Source organism: Euleptes europaea, unplaced genomic scaffold (assembly GCF_029931775.1).
Source record: "Euleptes europaea isolate rEulEur1 unplaced genomic scaffold, rEulEur1.hap1 H_1, whole genome shotgun sequence".
In the NCBI taxonomy this organism is placed as follows: Eukaryota; Metazoa; Chordata; class Lepidosauria; order Squamata; family Sphaerodactylidae; genus Euleptes; species Euleptes europaea.
In genome coordinates, this window is record NW_026612049.1 from 4881558 (window position 1) to 4902397 (window position 20840).

General features: G+C 39.6%; 1 protein-coding gene across 12 annotated transcripts in view; it reads left to right on the forward strand.

The window, feature by feature from the left end:
- Nucleotides 1–20840, forward strand: part of LOC130492902 (receptor-type tyrosine-protein phosphatase delta) — a 618706-nt gene that overhangs the window by 561337 nt on the left and 36529 nt on the right. For all 12 annotated transcript variants that reach the window (XM_056866670.1, XM_056866671.1, XM_056866673.1 and 9 more), the window contains 2 exons: nt 3327–3446; nt 4888–5042. In XM_056866670.1, the coding sequence (XP_056722648.1) occupies nt 3327–3446; nt 4888–5042 (275 nt within the window). The remainder of the gene's footprint in view (nt 1–3326; nt 3447–4887; nt 5043–20840) is intronic.

The following is a 20840-nucleotide window of genomic DNA, read 5'->3' on the forward strand; positions in this document are numbered from 1 at the left end:
ATCCCAAATATTTTGTAATCTGAAAAAAAATAACCGAAACAGATTCCTGAAATGGTATCACTAGTACCAAAATTTTCAGATAGCGGTAATCATGTCATTTCTCAAATACTGAGGTACTGAATCTATAACTGCTTATATCAGCTATTTTTTCAATGATTACAAAATACAGTCACACTTTCAAGCATCCTTCTGTCAAGTTGTCACTTTTGTGGAGTTCTTCACACTTCTAGTTATCAGTGGACTGGTGTAACTTTAGTATATGTTTGTTTTTCTTGCTGGCGTCAAGTCTTCTATCCCCATTTCTTTCCCCTTGTGTTGCTTGGGTTCTTTGTATTTTGTGCTTATTACAAGTTCATCAGAGGTGCCATACGTTCTGAACTGATGATCTCCTAGTGCACTGTCTTCCTTTCTAACCACTCCTGATACAATTCTTGACCGTTTCATTACCTTCTGTGCTGAGAGTTGTTGTTTTTGGGGTTTTTTTTTAACTCTTGATTCAACATTTATAGTGGGTGCTCAGAGGATGAGCGAAATTTCATCTGTCCTCCATGGCCTTATCCCTTCCCTGGATACCTTGAGAAGTTTGGATTACTAAGATTGACAAATACTTTCCTCACCCACCCACCCCTGGCTTCGTATCTTCCAGTGTATTTCACAGTGTTGTTTCCTTGTTATTACTACAAAACCGACAACCCTTGGGCTATATCACTGAAACATCTACTTTGAGTACTATAGTACTATAGTACTATAGTATTTTAGCCTTTGTATTCAACATATTAAGCTGCCTTATACCATGTAAGATCATTGGTTTCTCTGGCTCAGTATTGACTGCTCTAGCAAGCAGAGAAATGTCTGATAACAACACCTGCTGCTTGAGACTGTGGAAATGCTAGTACTGAACCTGGGACTTCCTGCATTCAATGCAGGGATGGTCCCAGGTTTTGACGACCCTGGTAAAGGAATGCCCAGGAGCCTCCCTCTTTTCCTCTGACTGCCACTTGTGCCTCTCTACCTACCCACATGCCCACCTACTGGGTTGTCATAAGTCAGTTGCAACTTGATGGCACTTTACACAAACATGTATTTTTTTGTCTTGACCTGGACAGCCCAGACTAGACTGATCTCATCAGATCTCAGAAGCTAAGCAGGGTTGGACTGGTTCGTACTTTGGATTGGAGACCACTAAGCCAGTCCAGGGTTGTTACTTTGAGTCAGGCAATGATAAATGTATCTTGCTTTGAAACCCTTATAGGGTCACCACAGGTCGGCTGCAGCTTGACAGCACTTTCCCACCATGTGTATTTTAGCTTGGTTTTACGTGTTTTAATGCTGTGTTTTTGTTTGGTTTTAATGGCTTTTAAGATGTGTTTCATTATGTATGTATTTAATCTAAAAGCTGCCTTAGTGATCCTGATCAAGGCAAAAAGGCAGGATATAAATTTTTGTAAACAAACACATCATGGGTAGCTACCATTCAGAGAGTTCAAAAATCCACAGGACATCAAGGGTATTTGGTGTATGTAAAGTAATCTTTGGATCCCTTTGAACGTAAGTTCTTTGTGAAGCATAGAAATTTCAGTATATCATCCATTTTAGATTAAAATGATTTAAGGTGTTTGTAAACTTTATCTCTTCTTAGGGATTGTGTAGCCTGTCACATTATACACTAGATGATACTTTCAACAAAATGTATTTTTTTTTAGCTGTGGAAATGATAAGCATATGCTTGTATTATTTATCTGTCTGTTTACAGATTCATTTTGCTTGCTAAAGCAAGTAATATTTTGAAATGGAAATTTCACCAGATGAAATGTCCTTTAAAATCTGATGTATGAACACTTCCTATCAAGTCATGTTTTTTAAAGACCCATTAATGTAATACCATCATATGTTTCATAACAGAGTACTAAGAAGAAAATTATATTTTTCTATAATACTCTTCATAGGTTGTGACATAGTTCATTTAAAATATTCTCTGCCAAAGCAATCCAATCTCTCCTTGCAGTCCTGTTCTATTTGCAGTAAAACTGTAGCTTTCAAATTGCTTAACCCAGAAGCCAGTGATTTGGGGATTAGGGTTTAATCTAATATGTTTTGCCGCACTGCCGAATAAATGTGAATGGGCAAAGCACAAGAGTTGAATCTAACATTATAATGTTCTAGCAGACCAATGTGTTTTGCAACTCTTAGAACCAGTGCAGATTATTAATGAGGTATTGCATTAATTGATTCCTCTATGAACAAAGAGAAGCAATTGGATCAGGTAGCCACTACAAGCACAAGTTCTTGCAGCACTGTTTTCTGGCTCTTCCTTGGTCTACAACCCTACAAGGAGACAACAGCCACCACTACTGGCTGTCCTAATAACAATCTTGGTTATTATTTTAGAGGTTGTTTTCTTCTCTTGCTCTCTTTTGGGCTGGCTCCTTTTCCCTTTCAACAGCAAAAAAGAGGGGCATATGCATCTTTTGTTCAAATCTGGAACTAAATACAAGTGGAAGATCAATTCTGTCCTACTTTGAAAACCTTTTTCTGGCCCCTTGAATATTCCTGAATGTGTTCATTTGGGACATACCAAACTACAATACATAGGCAAGGAAAGTGAAGGATAGTGAAGAAGCCTCTTTTATAAGCAGAGATAGTTTCATTAATCTTGTTTTCTAGCTACATATATCACATAGGTGTGCTGATGTATACCATCTGGTCTGCTGAATTCCAAGAATAATCCTAAAGCTTTACTAAGTGTCTTGGTGTGCTTTAAGATTTAGCCAATAAAACCTGCAGTGTCCTGGCTCATTGTCTCAGTAGGCATGCTGAGCACTGAGGAAGTTATTTAAACCATGTTTCCCTAACAAGTACGTAGATAGGTTGGTAAAAAGTATTGCAATCTGGCTGTGACATCTGTCACCCCATTGATTGCTAGGGTTAATCCAGCTGATCTGGCTGGCTAGTCAAGTGTCCCCTTCCTTCCTCACCATTCCATGTGTGTCCCCCCCTGAATCTGTGCACTAAGTGGAAGAGGACAACCATCCTACATAGAAGGAATGTACTGTATTTCAGTCAAAGTCCGTATGACAGTTGTGCTCCTCTGCTAGAACCTCCAAATAAACTCAAGGTTCATTTTTAGGAGAACATATGGTGTTTCCCTAGAATACCATCCCCTGCTTCCTGGATCATTTTCATAGCAGCCAGAGTGAATGCTGATGTGATATCTATCTCAGCTTGGTAGCATTCATTTCCGCCTGTTTACATTCATTCACAACTTTTAATTGTGGGACTTGTGGCTTTTAAAGTGAACATATTAATACTTCAGATGTTTGTTTCAGGTCAAGTGTGATCAGTACTGGCCTAGCAGAGGAACAGAAACATATGGACTGATCCAGGTGACTTTGCTGGACACCGTGGAATTAGCAACATACTGCGTTAGAACATTTGCACTTTATAAGGTACTCCCCTGCAGGATTTGAGGGAGGCGGGATTAATGAGACTGTGGGAGATGTTTTATAGAAACACAACATTTCTAAGGAAGTTCTGGAATGAAATGTTAGCTGTATCACAAACATGTATTATATTATCTCAGTTTAAAAGGGAAGGAGGAGCTCTCATTGTTCCATCACTTACAGCACATTCATGAGTTCTAAGGGTGAAAGCCCTTAGGAGGTCAGGAAGGCACCGCAAAGGTGTCTGGGCCCCCCGCACTGGCGTCCAGGCAACTAACGCCAATGTTAGTGGCCTGAATGCCAGCGGGAAGGCCCTGACGCTGACCCAGGATGCCGACAGGGCCTTCTGAATGCCATCAAAGGCCGCGACAGCATCCTGGAAGGCATTCCTGGGGTGTTATGGCATTCCTGCCTTTAGGCGGCCTCCAAAGCCCTTTTGGCCCGGGAACACCCCTTTTTATTTTTAGCAAGCTACGCCACCTTTTAGGATTTTTGACGCCAGGAGGAGGCAGCATAGCCAAGTTGCCTCCAAAGTCCAGTGCAGGCATTCCTCTCAGGAATGCACTGATAGATGCATTCAACTGACAAGATTTTCTACAGACGTATAGTTTATCTGATGGCAATAGCAACATTCCCTAAAACTAAATATTTTTTGACAGATACCCTGTTTCCTCTCAAAGTTCCACCAAATTCCTTGGGTTGGATCCTGCCTAACATTTCTGCAAGCGGTGGGGTACTTTTCATTGATTCTCCCCTCCTGAGTCAGTCCTCCGTCTTCCCCCTCAAGCTGTTCTTAGGGGGTCTCCCATCTGTCAGGAGCAGCATTTCTAGGAGTATTTGGGCTGCAGTGGGAGAGGAGAAGCAAGGAAGTCAGGGTTCACTGACAGAACTCCTTCTGTCAGCAGTAATTTTCAGAGGGATCTTTGTTATTTTCAACAATCTTTAATTTCCTGACATGTAAGCTAAATCAGTCTTATTGTATATTCTATACATTGTTTCATGTTCTTTCTTCTAAAATATTCTAATCCTCTTTCTTACATTAGCCTTTTAGACATTTGAACATTTTCCTTCTGTTCTCCTTTGCCTAAGCAAACTACAACTTTTTTTTTAAGCATTTTGGGTATACACAAGTTGCTGATCCCAGTAGTGGCTAGCAGGCATACCAACTGCCAGTGTTGAGTGTGTGCTGTCCAGCACCATCTTTGCTAATGTAATTGCTGTAATTAATCAAAAACAACTATCTATTGAAAGTGGACAGAAAGTCAAGATGAATGATAGATATGGCTTGCATGGCAAGACAATTTATTGCAGCATCTTGTCATAAAGTTGTTTGTGTTGTTTCTGTCAGATAGAATGTTGCATAAGTTTCATGATGAAGTGTCCTTCTGTTGTCTTTTCACTCTCATGGCATTAAGCAGTCATTTCAGCCAAGGTTGTTATCTTGTAGAATGGGTCAAGTGAGAAAAGAGAAGTAAGGCAGTTCCAGTTCACTGCCTGGCCTGACCATGGAGTTCCAGAACACCCTACACCATTCCTAGCATTCTTACGACGAGTCAAAACCTGTAATCCTCCTGATGCTGGACCAATGGTTGTTCACTGCAGGTAAGTGGAAGCTTTGCTTTAAAAAAAAAAGAAACCCTCCATAATCAGTATTTTGAAAATGTTATACTCAATCAGTTCAGTATTAGGATTCCAAATACTGCAGCATAACAATATGGGCAGTGCACCTCACAAAGGGGGGTGGGCGAATGACCTCTGCACCGGTGTTAGTGACACTTGCACCAGCTAAACTTGCACTATCACTGGCACAGGGCTATTTACGCCAGTGCCGGGAAGCAGCACAGCAGCACCATGCTTGAGCGCCAGAGCAGCTGTGGTGGCAACATATCTCTGCTGCAAAGACTCGCAGTAGCACCATAGGGGGAATTCCCAGGGACAGGACTGACTTTAGTCTGCTCCCTAAGCCCTTTCGCCCCGGAACACCCCTTTTTGCAGGTGCAAACTTACACCTGCAAAAATCATGGTACAGCCCTGTGAAACTCTGTGGAGCAGTTTTACAGGGCTTAGGGGGGGAAATTATTTTATTATTCCTACTGCACTGCTGCAAGCTGTTCAGGAGGCAGCACGGCAGCGCCGTCCCCAGGTGTTTCTTAACTACCCCCCCCCTTAGAATTGCACCGAAAGGCATTATATCTAGTTGTCTCACAGTTCTAGTTATCAAAATATGTAATGGTTGTAATCATGCACCCAGATCCAGACAACTATGAAAGTAGTTATTGAGCACAAGAGAACTTTAGAATTGTTCCCTCCCCCCTTAATGCTTTATGGTGACCTGCCTCTAAAACCAAGAGTAGTTTCAAAAGCAATTTGTATAAAGTCACGAGGAGGATGTGGTTAACTGTTCATTTAAAAAAAAAAATTCTACTGTCATAGTACAAACTCCTTGTATAGGCTTAAGTAGCTCCTGGATCCTGACCGTGAGGCCATGAGGTACAGAATCCACACATGAGGACTACCCAGGTGTGTACCCAGGTTCTCTCTACACTTCTTTTGTAGTATGCATACACAGTCTTACAGCTTTCTGGAATAACTTTTGGGGTTTCAGGGTGTGAGGGAGCACGGAAGGAGTTTCTGTTCTACTTTCCCCACCTTTATGGACCCTCAGAAACGTCTCCCTGTTACCAGTAGCTGAGAGGAGGATTTAATACTCTTTCTACCCCACAGACAGTCACCCTTGCTTTTGTGAGGAGAGTTTTCCTTTCCTTCCCCCCAGTAGAAATAGAAAGGCTTAGAGGCTGAAGCTGAATGTAAAAGTATGAATAAAAAGATGTTTATTATTTACAGAAAGGTTTTTAGATTATTGGTTATTCTTCAAGAGAAGAACAAAGCTTAAATGGTTACAGGCAGTTCAAAATCTTAGATAGTTTCAGGCACAGTTCTTAGTTCTCAGTTCAGTTACTTCAGAATACTCAGTAATATACTTAGATGTTGTTCAAAATATTTTTATACTCAAAACACTTAGTGTGGACTCAAACTAACCTAGCACACACAAAATATCAGTGAGTGGAGTTTCATCCACAACCTTTCTCACTCCTAAGATTCACCCACCTCCTGTGGAAACAAACAACTCTTCCCCAAAACACTGAGTTAGGAGTCTCCCTGTTTCAGAAGCCACCTCCCACCAAGTGACTGAAGAAAGGTCTATCACACACTGCCACAAAGTTCCCCTTGTCGCTACTCAGGTTTGGTTCTAAACAAGCTAGGTCAGGGGTGTCAAAATCAATTGTTACGAGGGCCGGATATGACATAAATGTCACTTGGTCAGGCCTGGCCGGGCCATGCATCACCAGCCCAAATTGAGAGTAGGGGGGTGGCTGCCTCAGCTGGCTCACGGGCCAGATAAGAGCTCTCAAGGGGCCACATCCAGCCTGCGGGCCTTATGTTTGACACCCCTGAGCTAGGTAGTATTTGAACAAGTGTTCTCAGAGTCTCTCCACACCACCACACAGTTCAGGAGCTCAGAGCCAAAGACTCAAGATATCTTTTCTCCCTCCAAAAAGAAGCCTGTCAGTTTTCCAGACTCCATCCACTGCTTGCTGGCATTGGCTGACAGTTACCAAGTCGCTCAGTTTAACCCTGTATCCGTCACACAGGGAATTTCAGGTATTCCCGTGTGTGCATGAAGATTACCTGTTCAGTATGTTGGATCTCACCTATAGTCTGTGTGTGATCTAGTGCTGGTTTTATGCATGTTTTCTTTATACAAGTTGTTTCCAATTGCACATTCCATATTCTACTCTTCAAGTGATTTTCATTTATTCTAATTTTAGTTATATGAAATTTGAGATTATTTAGTGAGGCATCTTAACAAGTATCAGAAACAACCTTTTATTGAATGTATGTTAGGGTTGCCAACCTCTAGGAGAACCTGGAGACCTCCCAGAGTTACAACAGCCCTCAAGATTACAAAGAACAGTTTCTTTGGGGAGAGTGGACTCAGTTGCATTATACCCCTATTAAGGCCCTACCTCCAAAATCTCCAGGAATTTCCCAACCCAGAGTTGGCAACCCTGTGCACAATCCCCTTTGACATCTAGGCAGCTGAAACTTCTCACTTTATGCCACTCTTTGCTCTAGATTTAAATCTAGCTTTCTTTCTCTCTCTTCCTTTTTCCTTTTCCTTTTCCCTTACTTTTCCTCCACAAATGTTCAAAATTATGTTGTCATAAGTTCTTGTAGGTTATCTGGGCTGTGTGACCGTGGTCTTGGTATTTTCTTTCCTGACGTTTCGCCAGCAGCTGTGGCAGGCATCTTCAGAGGAGTAACAGCGAAATGTCAGGAAAGAAAATGCCAAGACCACGGTCACACAGCCCGGATAATCTACAAGAACTGATGAACTCTGACGGTGAAAGCCTTCGACAATATGTTGTCATGCTTTGATCATCAAAGCCTCATTGTGACCAAAACCCATTCCCTCATTCCAAGTCTTTAGTAACTGGAATATATTTCTTTTTATGAAGTCCTCCTCCATATTTCCTTTTTTCAGAACAGAGCAAACTGTGTTGATGTTAGATTATAAAAAGTAATCATAACCATCTCTCAAATAAGCTTTTCATGTATAAATTTGAAAGACATGACTGAAGGAATTGACGTAAAATCTGTGAATGTCATTTTCATGGGTGCCAAAAAAGCTTTTAACACAGTACAGCTAAAAAAATTAAAATGAACAGTTCTGTTAGGCAATAGTAATAAAGCTGTAGGTGAATTGTTTTATTCACAGACTATCTAAGCAAATTAAGTTTCTAGTTAGGGCATATATGATTGGTCCTTGCAGGGCCTAAAAGAGTTGCCTATTAACAGCTTAATCATTCTTCCTTGATGCAGTCCTAAGCAAAGTGACATACATTGGCCAAAAACGCATGGTCCCTTAACCCACTTTATTCCCCGTTTCAACCAGGATCAAGTTGACCCAGGCTGGGGGGAAACTGTAAGCATTACCTTGAAAAGCAGGAATGAAACTGTGTGCAAATCCATCCATGTAAACAGAAAGTGTGGGAGACGTGCACAGTTCCTGTTTAGCTTGCAAAAACCCCACCCCCTGTGATTGGTCATTTCCCAGGATAGGGAAGGCCCTCATAGGTCAATTTGAAATGACCATCACCGGGGGCGTGGGGTGTGTGCCAAACTAAACAGGAACTTCACGTCTCCCACACTTTCTGTTTACATGGATCGATTGACACAGTTTCGTCCTTGCATTTCAAGGCAATGCATACAGTTTCCCCCCAGCCCGGGGCAACTTGATCCTGGCTGAAACGAGGAATAAAGTGGGTTAAGGGACCATGCGTTTTTGGCCTTTGACTTCAGAGTTGCACTCTTCAGTTGCACTGCCTGTCACAGCCCCTACTCCATGGATCTCCTCTTGCTGTTCAGATGTTCTGATTCTGACTATGAATACCCTCTAAAGCAGTATTTTCCTTACCCATGACACCTAGCACTATTCCCTGTTGATAATACATACACACTGAGGTATTGTCCTGGGAATTGCAACTCTAGTTAAATATTTAAAACAGTCTCTGTCAGCTTCTTGACTCATAGATCTATTTTGTTTGTACTTTGTGTTATCTTCATAGAGGACACTCTATAAATAAAAATGAAAATAACATCAGACATCGCGGCTATCTCTTACACCTCCTACCGATATGGTGCTATGGACAATTACCTGTTTTGCCAAACAACAGAGTTGGTTCTGTTAAACAACATAAATGAATAGTGTAGATGCACATTTCTTCCTCTGTATAATACACTGCCTATTACAGAGCTGTTTAGCAGTATCACTGTCAAACTTCTGTTTCCATGCTGATGTGGTTTAATTTGCAAAATTAAATATCCTTTTAATGAGTACTGATTGTTTCAAACACAGGCTTAAATTCGAGGGATCTGCAATAGACAGCATATGACGTGGTCTAATGATAGTAGGGAAAGTGCATGGTTGCTTTGAAGTAGGATTAGTTCTGGCAAACAGGTGCTAATCAGATCACAGCAAAATAGCACCAGCAGGCATCAACAAGCATTTTTTTGCTTTGTTTCCAAGCTTCACAGAACTCTTAGCAGTTGCTTCAGTAATATTACCCAGAATCTTAATGAGAAAACGTAGTCCCTTATCCCATGTTTTCCATACCTGAGTGCCATTGGGTAAGCCTTTAGGAGTAATTTAACTTAATGAAGTTTTCATATACATTGCTAATACTCAACACAGGAACAACAAAAGAAGAGAAGTAGATAATTTTGAAAAATTCATTTTGTAAATTTAAAGAACCTCCCTCACGATATGCTGGAATGCCTCATTCTCATGCTGAAGTGTATTATAAACCCATAATCATAGGTTTACTGGGAAGGGAAGGTGGAATCCAGATTAGCTCTGTACATACCTGTTTCCCAAAGCATCATTTTATCTTATGTCAATATCATTTTCCTATCTGTCATTTAACAGTAATTATATACTTCACAATTAACAGAATTAAAGTACATATTCTGCTATTTTACTGAAGTATATTTCTTATATGTATTTGTTTAAAAACATTTAGAGCCCAAGGCAATTAATGTATCCTTTAAAAAGCATTATGTAAACTCTGTCAGATCAACAGATACAAACAGGCATCAGCTCAAAGACACAAGCACATAGAGCTACATAAATGTTTCACAAGAAATGCCTTCTGAAACAGAAAGATCTTATGAGTAAGGTTGTCAGCTCTGGGTAGGAAACACCTGGAGATTTGAGGGGTGATGCCTGGGGAGGGGAGGGACCTTAGGAGAATATAATGCCATAGAGTCTACCCTCCCACGCAGCCATTTTCTCCTTGGGAACTGATCTCTGTATTCTGGAGAGCATTTGGAATATTGGGAGATCTGCAAGCCGCACTTGGAGTTTGGCAACCCTACTTATAAGCCCTACGGATCTCCAGGGGGAGTTTATTCCCTATCAGTGGAGCTTCTATGGAAAAGGAGAATGAGAAGGTAGTGGCCAAATGTCCCATGCTCAGATGAGACACAACTGGCATTTCTTGGCTCTGCTCTGGAAATCTCCATCCATTTTGTCTCAGCTGAAGACTCCTGACAAGTGTGTTGGTAGCATGCCGTAATTGCATTTGAAAACTGATTTACCTCCTCCAAGATCTGCTGTCTTAGTGGCCCTCTGTTTTTTATTCTGCATATTCCTTTCCTCATTTGGAAACTCTTAACAACAGCATCACTTGTCCATTCTCCTTACTGTCAAGGAGCTATAAGTGTAAGGCCAGCTCCAACTGAAGAAGAGTTGATTTGACTAAAAATTCCCCGCCCCAGGTAGGCATCTTCTTAAACTTCAATTCCATGCTTCCCTTTTACATAGTACAGAAGTAGTTTGTTCATGCTGTCGGCCAAGCAGCCAGAGAAAGGCTGTTTGGAGTCAATATTTGAAATGTAAGCAAGAAGCATAGCTGTGATGTAGATAGGGTTGCCAGCCTCCAGATACTAGCTGAAGATCTCCTGCTATTACAACTGATCTCCAGTGGATAGAGATCAGTTTACCTGGAGAAAAGGGCCGCTTTGGCAATTGGACTCTATGGCATAGAAGACCCTCCCCTCCCCAAACCCCACCTTCCTCAGGCTCTGCCATAAAAACGTCCCGCCAGTGGTGAAGAGGGACCTGGCAACCCTAGATGTAGAGCTTATACATGTTTGTGTGTATGTATACACACATACACGCACACACACATGATCTGTCTTTGTAACAGAAGTGTATAAACAGGGCCTACAAATCTGGCCTCATGACGCATATTAGAGTCTATGCACATTGAGGAGGACAGACATGAACTAAAGCTTACTACTCACATCTCAAAAATTTGTAAACTGTACACTCTAGGTGAGTCCACTTAGTTGTAAAATGTGAATGTTAAGATGTTGGCTTTTTAGGAGTTTCGTGCTCGTCGTATCTGTTCATCCCAGTTCTTCGGAATACCCCCTCCATGTGGTCTGCCTGCCTATACATATTATCTAACAACTTCTCGTCTCTGTAGAGCTTTTTGCTTGGCTAGATTGAATGCTAACCCTTCTATGGTAATGCAGGGCAGAATTCTGAATATACCATACTCAGACAGGATCTGTCCTTGCTCTTCTGGCTCTATTGACTCATTAGCCCATGCCCTTTTGGATTGCCGCTTTTACGAGGAACTTCGATCGCACTATATTTCCCCCCTTTTAATATACAAATCCAATGCCTCTGTGACTGACATAATGCCTTTTTTACTAAGTGATAGGGACCCCAAGGCTACATTGTCAGTGGCAAGATTTGTTTCAGTCCTTATATCCCTCCAACACTAGATATATGCTGCTCAAGATCAATTGATCAAGGAGCTTCTAAGGGATAAAAGGAAAGGAAATAAGGGTGAAGGCTTTTTTGTTTTGTTTGGCATACCCCAATAATGGTTCTTGGCCTGCCTCCCTGGTTCTGGTGGTGTTCATCTGTTTTTACTAGGGTTGCCAGGTCCCTCTTCATCACCGGTGGGAGGTTTTTGGGGTGGAGCCAGAGGAGGGTGTGGTTTGGGGAGGGGAGGGATTTCAATGCCATAGAGTCCAATTGCCAAAGTGGCCATTTTCTTCATGTGAACTGATCTCTATCCGCTGGATATCAGTTGTAATAGCAGGAGATCTCCATCTAGTACTTGGAGGTTGGCAACCCTAGTTTTTACTGAATTATTTTATAACTTGAAAAGTTGTTTTTAATTATTCAAATGTGGTAATGTTTTTATGTTCACCACCTTGGGGACCTGATCTGATGGAAAGGTGGCATAAAATGTTTTAAATAAATAAACACAACTTTTGGATCTTTTTCTCTTTTTTTGTTTTTAACTAGCTTTCTTTCTTTTTTCTTTTTTTGGGCATGAAATCTGCCTTTTGCTTTCAAAAATCTGTATTCGCTTGATTCCAGACTATTCAAATCCAGCTCTTTCTCTGGTTCTGTATTGGAGGTTTCTACTTTCACTCATTACAGTCTTCCTCTATATGCTCTTATTCAACAACATATACATGCTCATCAGATATGTAACTATTTGCAATAGTTGCTGGACCCTGTTATGATAATGGAAACAGAGAAGCTAGGTCACCAACAGACAAAGTAGAAGTTTCAACATTTTTGAGACTCCATGTGAATGCAAAAAAGAAAACACAATATTTACTCAAAAGAGTGACCCTTAATGAAAAACAATTGTTCTTTTAAAAGGTTATACCTTTACACACATAACTGTAGCTTGTATGAGAATTTAGGACAGCCCACATGGAAAAAAAACTAGTAAATAGGGTATACCTTTGTAAATTAACTCAGAAGAAAAGTAAAAACATAAAAACAAAAATGGCCTAATGAGGATTGGCTGTAGGAGGGAGTCATGGAAATGTTGCTGACTTTGTAAGCTTCATTGAGGTGATGTTTAGGGAGAAAAGACTGGGTACAAATGTTTTAATAAATAGAATACTGAGAGAAGTTGAGATTCCAAGGGGGGAAAGGGAGGCTATCTGAAGCCCCTAAGATCTTACAGAATACAGAATGGTATTTTCAATGGGAGTTCTAAATTGTTCCCCCTCCCATTATCCTTCTCAGCCCCCTATCTTGTTCTTTTTAATAGCAAAGAGTCTGGCTCTTTTATCATTGTGAAACCATCACAACAAGCTCACCCACAGTAAAAGATAATGACTTCTTCATACTTGCGGGGGGGACTCACCAGGTATATAGAAAATGTAAATTAAATAAAAGAAAGAAGAGAACTCAAATTATGTCTGATTAGGACTGAATATGCTCCTGGGAGCCAGGAATCTTGAACCAACCGAGTTAAGAGAAAGGGTGGGAAGGAACTGGCATGATAGCTAATAAAATCTGGGAGGGAATGATTTGAGTGGCTACAGTAAGTGATCCAAACTGTCCCCTGCCATGTGATCTTAACTCATGCCAACTATTTTGTACTTTATCTGTTTGCTTCTGCAACCTATTGCTTCTGTTCACCTCTGCTGTTGGATTTTGGATTGCTAGTATTGCCTCAGTAAAACTGAATTCTTAATCTTCTTCCCCGGCCCCTTCCTTCTGTCTCTTCCTTCTTTTCTTTTAATATTAGCGATGCTCTTGTTCACTGTTATTCTCAGACTCCTCATCAGCTAATTCGATGTTATCCTTCTCTTCTCATAGCCCCACTCATGCTAAACTTGCTGTTTTCATCTTAATGTTTCTGAGATATGCTTCTTCCTTTCTCATGGGGCTCCTGTAATACTTGTTCATTCTCTTATCTTTTTTGTTGTTTTGATTACTATAATGGTCTTTCTGAGGGCCTGTCTTTATCTCATCTCCACTCTGTTGTTTCTGTATAAATACTGCTAGGCATCATATTTTTTTTTGCTGTGATTGCTTTGACCATTTCAGTGTTTTGTTTTCTGTGTTCCATTTGTTTCTACTCATCCTCAATATTAAATGTAAATTTCCGTCTCATATAAAATCGCTTCATTCATTTCCTCCTTATCTTTTTTTTTCTTTTTTGGCTGTTTTCTCCTTCTTTGTGTCTCCCAGTTAATCCACACCTCACTCTCACATTCTCTCTCTTATCATTCCTTATTGTTACAGTTCTCTTCCAGTAGTAATTCTGCTACATCTTTGTTGAAGTGGCATTTTTGAAGACTTTTTTTGCAGCCTTCCTCACACTTTTTTCTTTTTGAATTGCAGACTTCATTTTGATATGCTTGTTTTGATATGCTTTTCTACTCTCTATTTCTCCCATTCTTTCTCTTGACATGTGGAATGCCCTTTAGACATTAAGCCTTTAGGTAGCACCCTGTGTGTTTGTGTTAGAAATTGCCTAACTGGATGGGTTGCATAAATGAGCAGATAATTGTCAGATTCAAGTTTGGCACTTTCAAATGTTTCAAAATTTGTGTTTTGTTTTTGTTTTAATCTGGAAAAGTGAAATAACCTATTCATCTTCTATTACACATTGTCTTCCTTTCCAGGGTTCCCTTAGTTCCAGAGCTTTTGTCTTCCTTTTATTTTATTATACTGTAACCTATTAGCAAGTGCTAGACATGATGCTGATATGAACATGTGGAATTATCTTTAAAGGTCCTAACATTAAATCGCAGTGTACAGGACAGGATATGATTCTAAACATCTTTACTAACTTACAAGTCCCATTAAAATCACTGGCACCCTTCTAACATCAACCTATTTAGAATCAGTTTGAAAATGTCACCTTCACTACCACAACTAATACAAGTACGAAGTGAAGAAATTTGCTACGTACCAATACTTCTGGGATAATTCATTACTGATGGACTGGATATATCAATTCAGAGGGTTTCAGTCTGTTCATAGCATAACACTAGCCATTTGTTCCTCATTAGACAGTGTGAATTGCTGAGTATATGTTATACGAATAGTTGTAAGCTATTCAACAAAGATTTAATTTGCCTAATTACTATTCTCAAAGGTCATTCAAGTTTCCTTGATTGTGAGATCTGTGCAGATGAAACCTATTTCAGAAAAGTAATTTGTCTTGCTCATTAATAGTATTACAAATGCTTTTCATAAGCTAACTTACTAAAACCTGGCAAGCTCAGTCTAGAGGCTCCCTGGGGGGGCCTGGCTGAGGAGGAGATGGAGGACCCTAACAGGTCAAGAGAAAGGGACACAGAAGGAGCTGGTCTGGCAAGGGTAGAAAAGGAGGGAAATAAAAGGCAAACAGACCAGCCAGCAAGGCTTGGAGATATGCATTGGCTTCTTTAGCATGTTGTATTTTTACATGTATCAAATATCTTCGGCATATACTTTAAAACATAATTTTAAACAAATATGTAGAAGAACCAATTTGAATGAACGAAAGCCATGACTTTAAATACAAATGAAAGAATGAACACTGAATAGGTTACTAGCACCATAAACAACTTTCTCCTTCTAATCTGTCTCTTCTTTAAAAGAAATAGCTCTAATTCTAATTTTTAGAAACTGTCAGATTATTATGGGCAGCTTGTTACTCTGACACTTTCCACATCTCTGCAAATTGTATTATTTTTGCCCACACACTCAAAATTTTGAAAACTCTTACAGACTGCTTTTCCTTAGAGAAATATCCTGCAATAATCAGAAAAAAATGTTTAAATGATTTGCCAACATTATTTTTGCTGATTCTCTTCATTCTCACATGGAAACCTGCCTTGCTATATATACTTTCTGCTGAATATTTTCCTGGTGAATTGATAATCATTCACTTGGCTGAAATGACCACTTACTACAATGCAGTCCTGTGTGTATTTTAATGAAATAGGAATACTGCTCTTTAACTTACCATCAGTGTAAGTTAGCACTGATCTGTATATTCAGATATTTATCATGCCCTGCAAGTCCTATCATTTTCTTTGACTTTCGTTGTAGTTTGATATATTATTTGATCAGCATTCTCAATGACTCATTTTATCCACATGTATTTAGTTAATTTTTTCCTGCCAGTGTTTATATATACGGTACTCTGTAAGGGAAAGGAAGCCTGGCTGCTCACAGCTGAATCTAGTAAAAGAGCAATTAGTCTCTATCAGAGCCAACAGCTGTCTGTAATGAATTCTGAATTAAAATTATGAGCAAAGAAAAGAATCTAACCATCTGCAGGGAATGTGAAAATATTTTTATAATTCTAATAGCTGAGATCTGGACAAGGGTATCTATGAGATTTCCCAGCTGTACCTAGAGTGAATTCTCAAATAGCCAGAGACACGGAGAGCACCAGAATGCATTTCATCAATTTTGGCTGCTTAACCTCTTTGTCTGCACTTGAACCAGCCTGGATTTTGATCTAAAGTAATCACCATGAAAGCCTTCCTTTTTACAGGCCCTCCAAAATGAATATTTAGTTATAAAAATAGTCCTGTTTCTTTGTATGGAGGCTATCCAATCAGTGTTCAATTTCTGGAATATTTTCTCCTTTTTAAAAAAGAATAATAATCATTAACTTGATTTTTTCCTCCCCAGTTGTTCTTTCCAACCAAATCTTGAATTGTGGTATTTCTTGACATTTAGAATCTGATTATATTACAGCTGCAACTGATGTAATTCATTGTAGCAGCACTCCCAATGCTGCTGAAACTATCTTTCACATGTAATTTGGTCATTTTAGCACCTGGTGTCTTATGTTTCTGCAAGGACAAAATTGCATGTTGGTGGAGACCATATATCAGAAATAGAACAATATGTTCAGCATAAGTTCTCAGTAGAGTTGCCAGTTACCCCTGGGAACCGGCGGGGGGCGGGGTGTTTGAGAGATCTTACCAGGCACAGATCAAGGCCTAGGCCTTGATGTCGTCAGCATGTTGACGTCACTTCCTAAAGTGGCATCATCATGTCACCGACAACATGGGAGACACTCTGGTATTTAGGCAAAAACTCTATGGTTTTTAAATTAAAAGATGTCAGTAGCAAAACAGGAAAAAGACCTCTGCTGACTGGTGCCTGTCAACCAGTTTATAGGTTAAAATGTGTACTGTGCAATAATTACTGAGCTAGATGGACCAATGATCTGACTCAATATAGGGCATGTCCCTCATGAAACATAAAAGCCACATGCTAACGCACAAGATAGCAGCACTAGGAGCAACTCAGAGAGTAGACAGTAGTGTGTATCTGCTCCAGTCATCAGTTTATATATTTGCAAACTGGAATATAAAATGAAGAAATACATGTTGAGTTAGATAGACCAATGGTTTGGCTTGGTTTCTTATATAAGTCCCACTGCTTTTGGGAGTAAAAAGGTTGTGGTAATCCTCAAGAAGTAAGAAAAAAAATCATTTATTACATTTTTATCTTTCCCCCAAGGAGCTAAGGGCAGCATACATAGTCCGTACCCCTTTATCCACAGCTCTCTTGAGTATATTAGATTGAAATTGGAGACAGGTTGAAGGACACCAAGTTTTACAGCTAAAAAATAATTTATCCCTTGGTTTTACAACTATCTAATTATCTCTTAGTGAAAAACCACAATAATTCCTAATGAGGGAGTGTTTTACTTTTCACTTACTCCTTCTATTGTTATTGGTTTAGATATGTTTCCCATCACCATCCTCTAAAGTTGTAGCTATCCCATAAATGATGGGGGAAGTTGATTAAAATGGTGGGGGAAGTTGATTAAATGGTAAGTTGATTAAATCTCTCCTTTTTAAAGAAGTGTTTGACTTCAGCTGCATCATGACACTAGTAATTTCTGCAAGGCCAGTGGTTGAGCAAGGATTTGAAATCTGAATGACAGACTCAGATTAAAATACCACTGAAATATTACACTAAGAAGAAGAAGAGTTGATTTTTATATGCCAAATTTCTTTATCACTTAAGGAAGAATCAAACCGGCTTACAATATCCCCTTCCTCTCCCCACAACAGACACCCTGTGAGGTAGATAGGGCTGAGAGAGCTCTAAGAGCTGTGACTAGCCCAAGGTCACCCAGCCTTCGTTTATTCATTCTTATTGACAATAGTAAATTTTATTAATTGCCATCTCCAAAGTAGCATGTGACCTCTGCAGCAACTCAACGTTTTTGGTATTTTTTCCAGATCCCTCAAACTTTCATGTGATTTGAATTTTTTGTCCTCTGTTGACTGGTTGCTGTCCTCTGATTCCTTTATTTTTTTTATTGGTATAAAGAACAGAATAGCGGTTGGATCTAGGGTTGCCATCTTCCAGGTGGGACCTGGAGTTCTGCCAGAGTTACAACTGAACTCCAGATTACATAGATCAATTCCCATGGGAAAAGTGGCAACTTTGAAGGCTGGGCTGCATGGTATCACATCCCCACTGAACTCCCTCCCCTCCCCAAATTCTGGTATCCCTAGGCACTGTCTTCAAATCTCCAGGAATTTCCCAAGAGTTGGCATTCCTAGTTGGATCCTAATAACTTTTCCATTTGATCACAACTGATTTCCATCCTACCCTGTTCTGAATGGCTTTGCTCTCCAGCATAGCCTTTTCAGTGGTAAAAAAAAGGACTCTCTCTAGAAAGGGTGTTCTTTTTCTTTTGCCAGTGGAAAAATAGTTAGGACCCAGTCCTCATGCTGTTGTGCTCTGCATAGATTATTGAAAGGATGATTGTATAGAAAATTGGATTTGCTCACATTCTACAATTAAAAAGATCAATTCCTTAGGAATTGGCTATATCCCATTAAAAATGTTTGTGCTGTTTCATTTATATTCTAAAGAACAGCTGGGAGTTGTGATCATTTACTTTTTATTGAGAGAGGTTTGAAGTCAAGTTAACCCAATCCAAAATACATTATCAGATTTTTCCATATTATCTGAATGTGTATATATATATATATATGCTTGGAAATTTTTGTTTCTTCAGGTATCCCCTAATGCTGGCTTTCCATTGAAGATATACTTATTGCAAAAGTAGTGGATGGGAGGTTTCACAATACAAATCCAATCCACTTCTGCCAATTACAACAAACGATAATGCATTTTATTATCTGCAGCTACTTTACTTTCATGTCATACTGCCCGTTCGGTAAAGCTCAAGCATCTTTCTGAGTAGTGTAGTACAGATCTGAATCATTGCTGTTATACAACAGACACAGATTAACAGAAAGCTAAAGCATTTAAGCTCATTGATTTTATTTATGTGAATGAAAAAGAAATCCACTGAGCCAGCACCAGGGTAACTTTCCTTAACCATCAACCTACATGATGCACTGAGCTGATAAAAGATTTCACAGCATCAGGTAATAAGGTGCCTGAAAAACTACCACTGCCAGGGCCAGCAACCAATGCACAACATAGCCATCAGTGGTAATATGGCAGTGTACCCTCCAGCTCCAACTCCTAATCCAAATGACACCACTATTTATTTATCACTTTAGCATTTATTTATCACTTTAGCTCTTCTAGGAGCTCAGGAGGCTGTCCTATTTATCTTCATAACAATCTTGTTCAATATAGTAGGCTGAGAACTGGGAATTGCTTTGTGGCTGAACATAAGTTTGACTCCAGGTCTCCCAGACTGGTGTTCTATTCATTAATACCACACTGGCTGGCTGTATACATTAATCAGAAAAGACAACCTTCAAGCTCATCCACACAATGACTTCAGTAAACATTGGCCCATGAACCCCTCTTAATTTGCCTTTTCTGCATATTGTACTGTATTACATCATGGGACATTAAGCATTAAGCTTGCAGGACTGATTCAGTTGTGTTTCAACATTGGAAACAAATGTTGGAAGTGTATGAATTATAACATTGAGGCAATAACAGTTTCTTAATAGACCTGCTTGATAGAAATAGAGTGAAAACAATGAAGGGCTGCTGAGTGCTCTTTGGGGAGATCATAAACAGTGTACTATAAGCTTATATCATTGCTGTTTTCAAGATCACCCCTCAATTTTATAGCAACATTATTATTATACCATAAAATTAAATAAAAAAGAGGAAAAAACTTCACTCATGTTTCATTGATTGTTGGAGAAGCACTGCAAAATGTGGAGAAAATGTCCACCCATATAGAGTATGGGCAGGAAGAATTGCCCTCACTGTGATCTTGATTTCTTACAAACCCACATAGCCAAATCTGTTAGGTGACATGATATAATTGGAAAACTTAAGCACAATAGTTCCTAACTTCAGCTGTTCTGACTTAAAGATGTCATGCAACCAGATTTGTGATATAATTTCATTGCATACGTGATCTCTGGTTGCTTGGAACGTTCTTTTTGTCCTCAAAAATTGGTGCAGATCAGGAAAAGTAGCAGCTGCATTAAGAACGATTAGGAAACATTCACCCTCAAATTTTCATAGGTAACAGTTTAAGCCCAACTATATTGTAGGGATTTAAAGTCTCTAATGCAACAGAACCTAGCCAATATTATCTGTATCAAAATTGTTATGAGGTCCACTAGGCATGAAACCTAATTAGCCATATAAACCTTTTTGTGAAATCCTGCTCTCCTTTTTGGTTTTCTTTTATCACAGTTGCTTTGTGTACTTACACCACATAAATGCAAGACTCAATATATCCAAAATTGCAATATTCAATCAAATTATCCCCTGATATATGTCAGAAATATCCTAAACGATTTTTGACCCACATTTTACTATTTTTGCTGTTCCAAATAAATGACCTGTGAAATCTAGTAATTACAAACGACTTCCCTTGCCAGATCAGTGAAGTATCAGTTAAGGGTCGGCATTATTACAGCGACAAATTAATCAGAAAAGCCAACCTTCAAGCTCATCCACACAATGACTTTAGTATGAAATGGCTCCCGAATGCCTCTTAATGTGCCTTTTCTGCATACTATAGCTGTATCACATCATGGGACATTAAGCATATTTCAGCTCACAGGACTGACTCAGTTGTG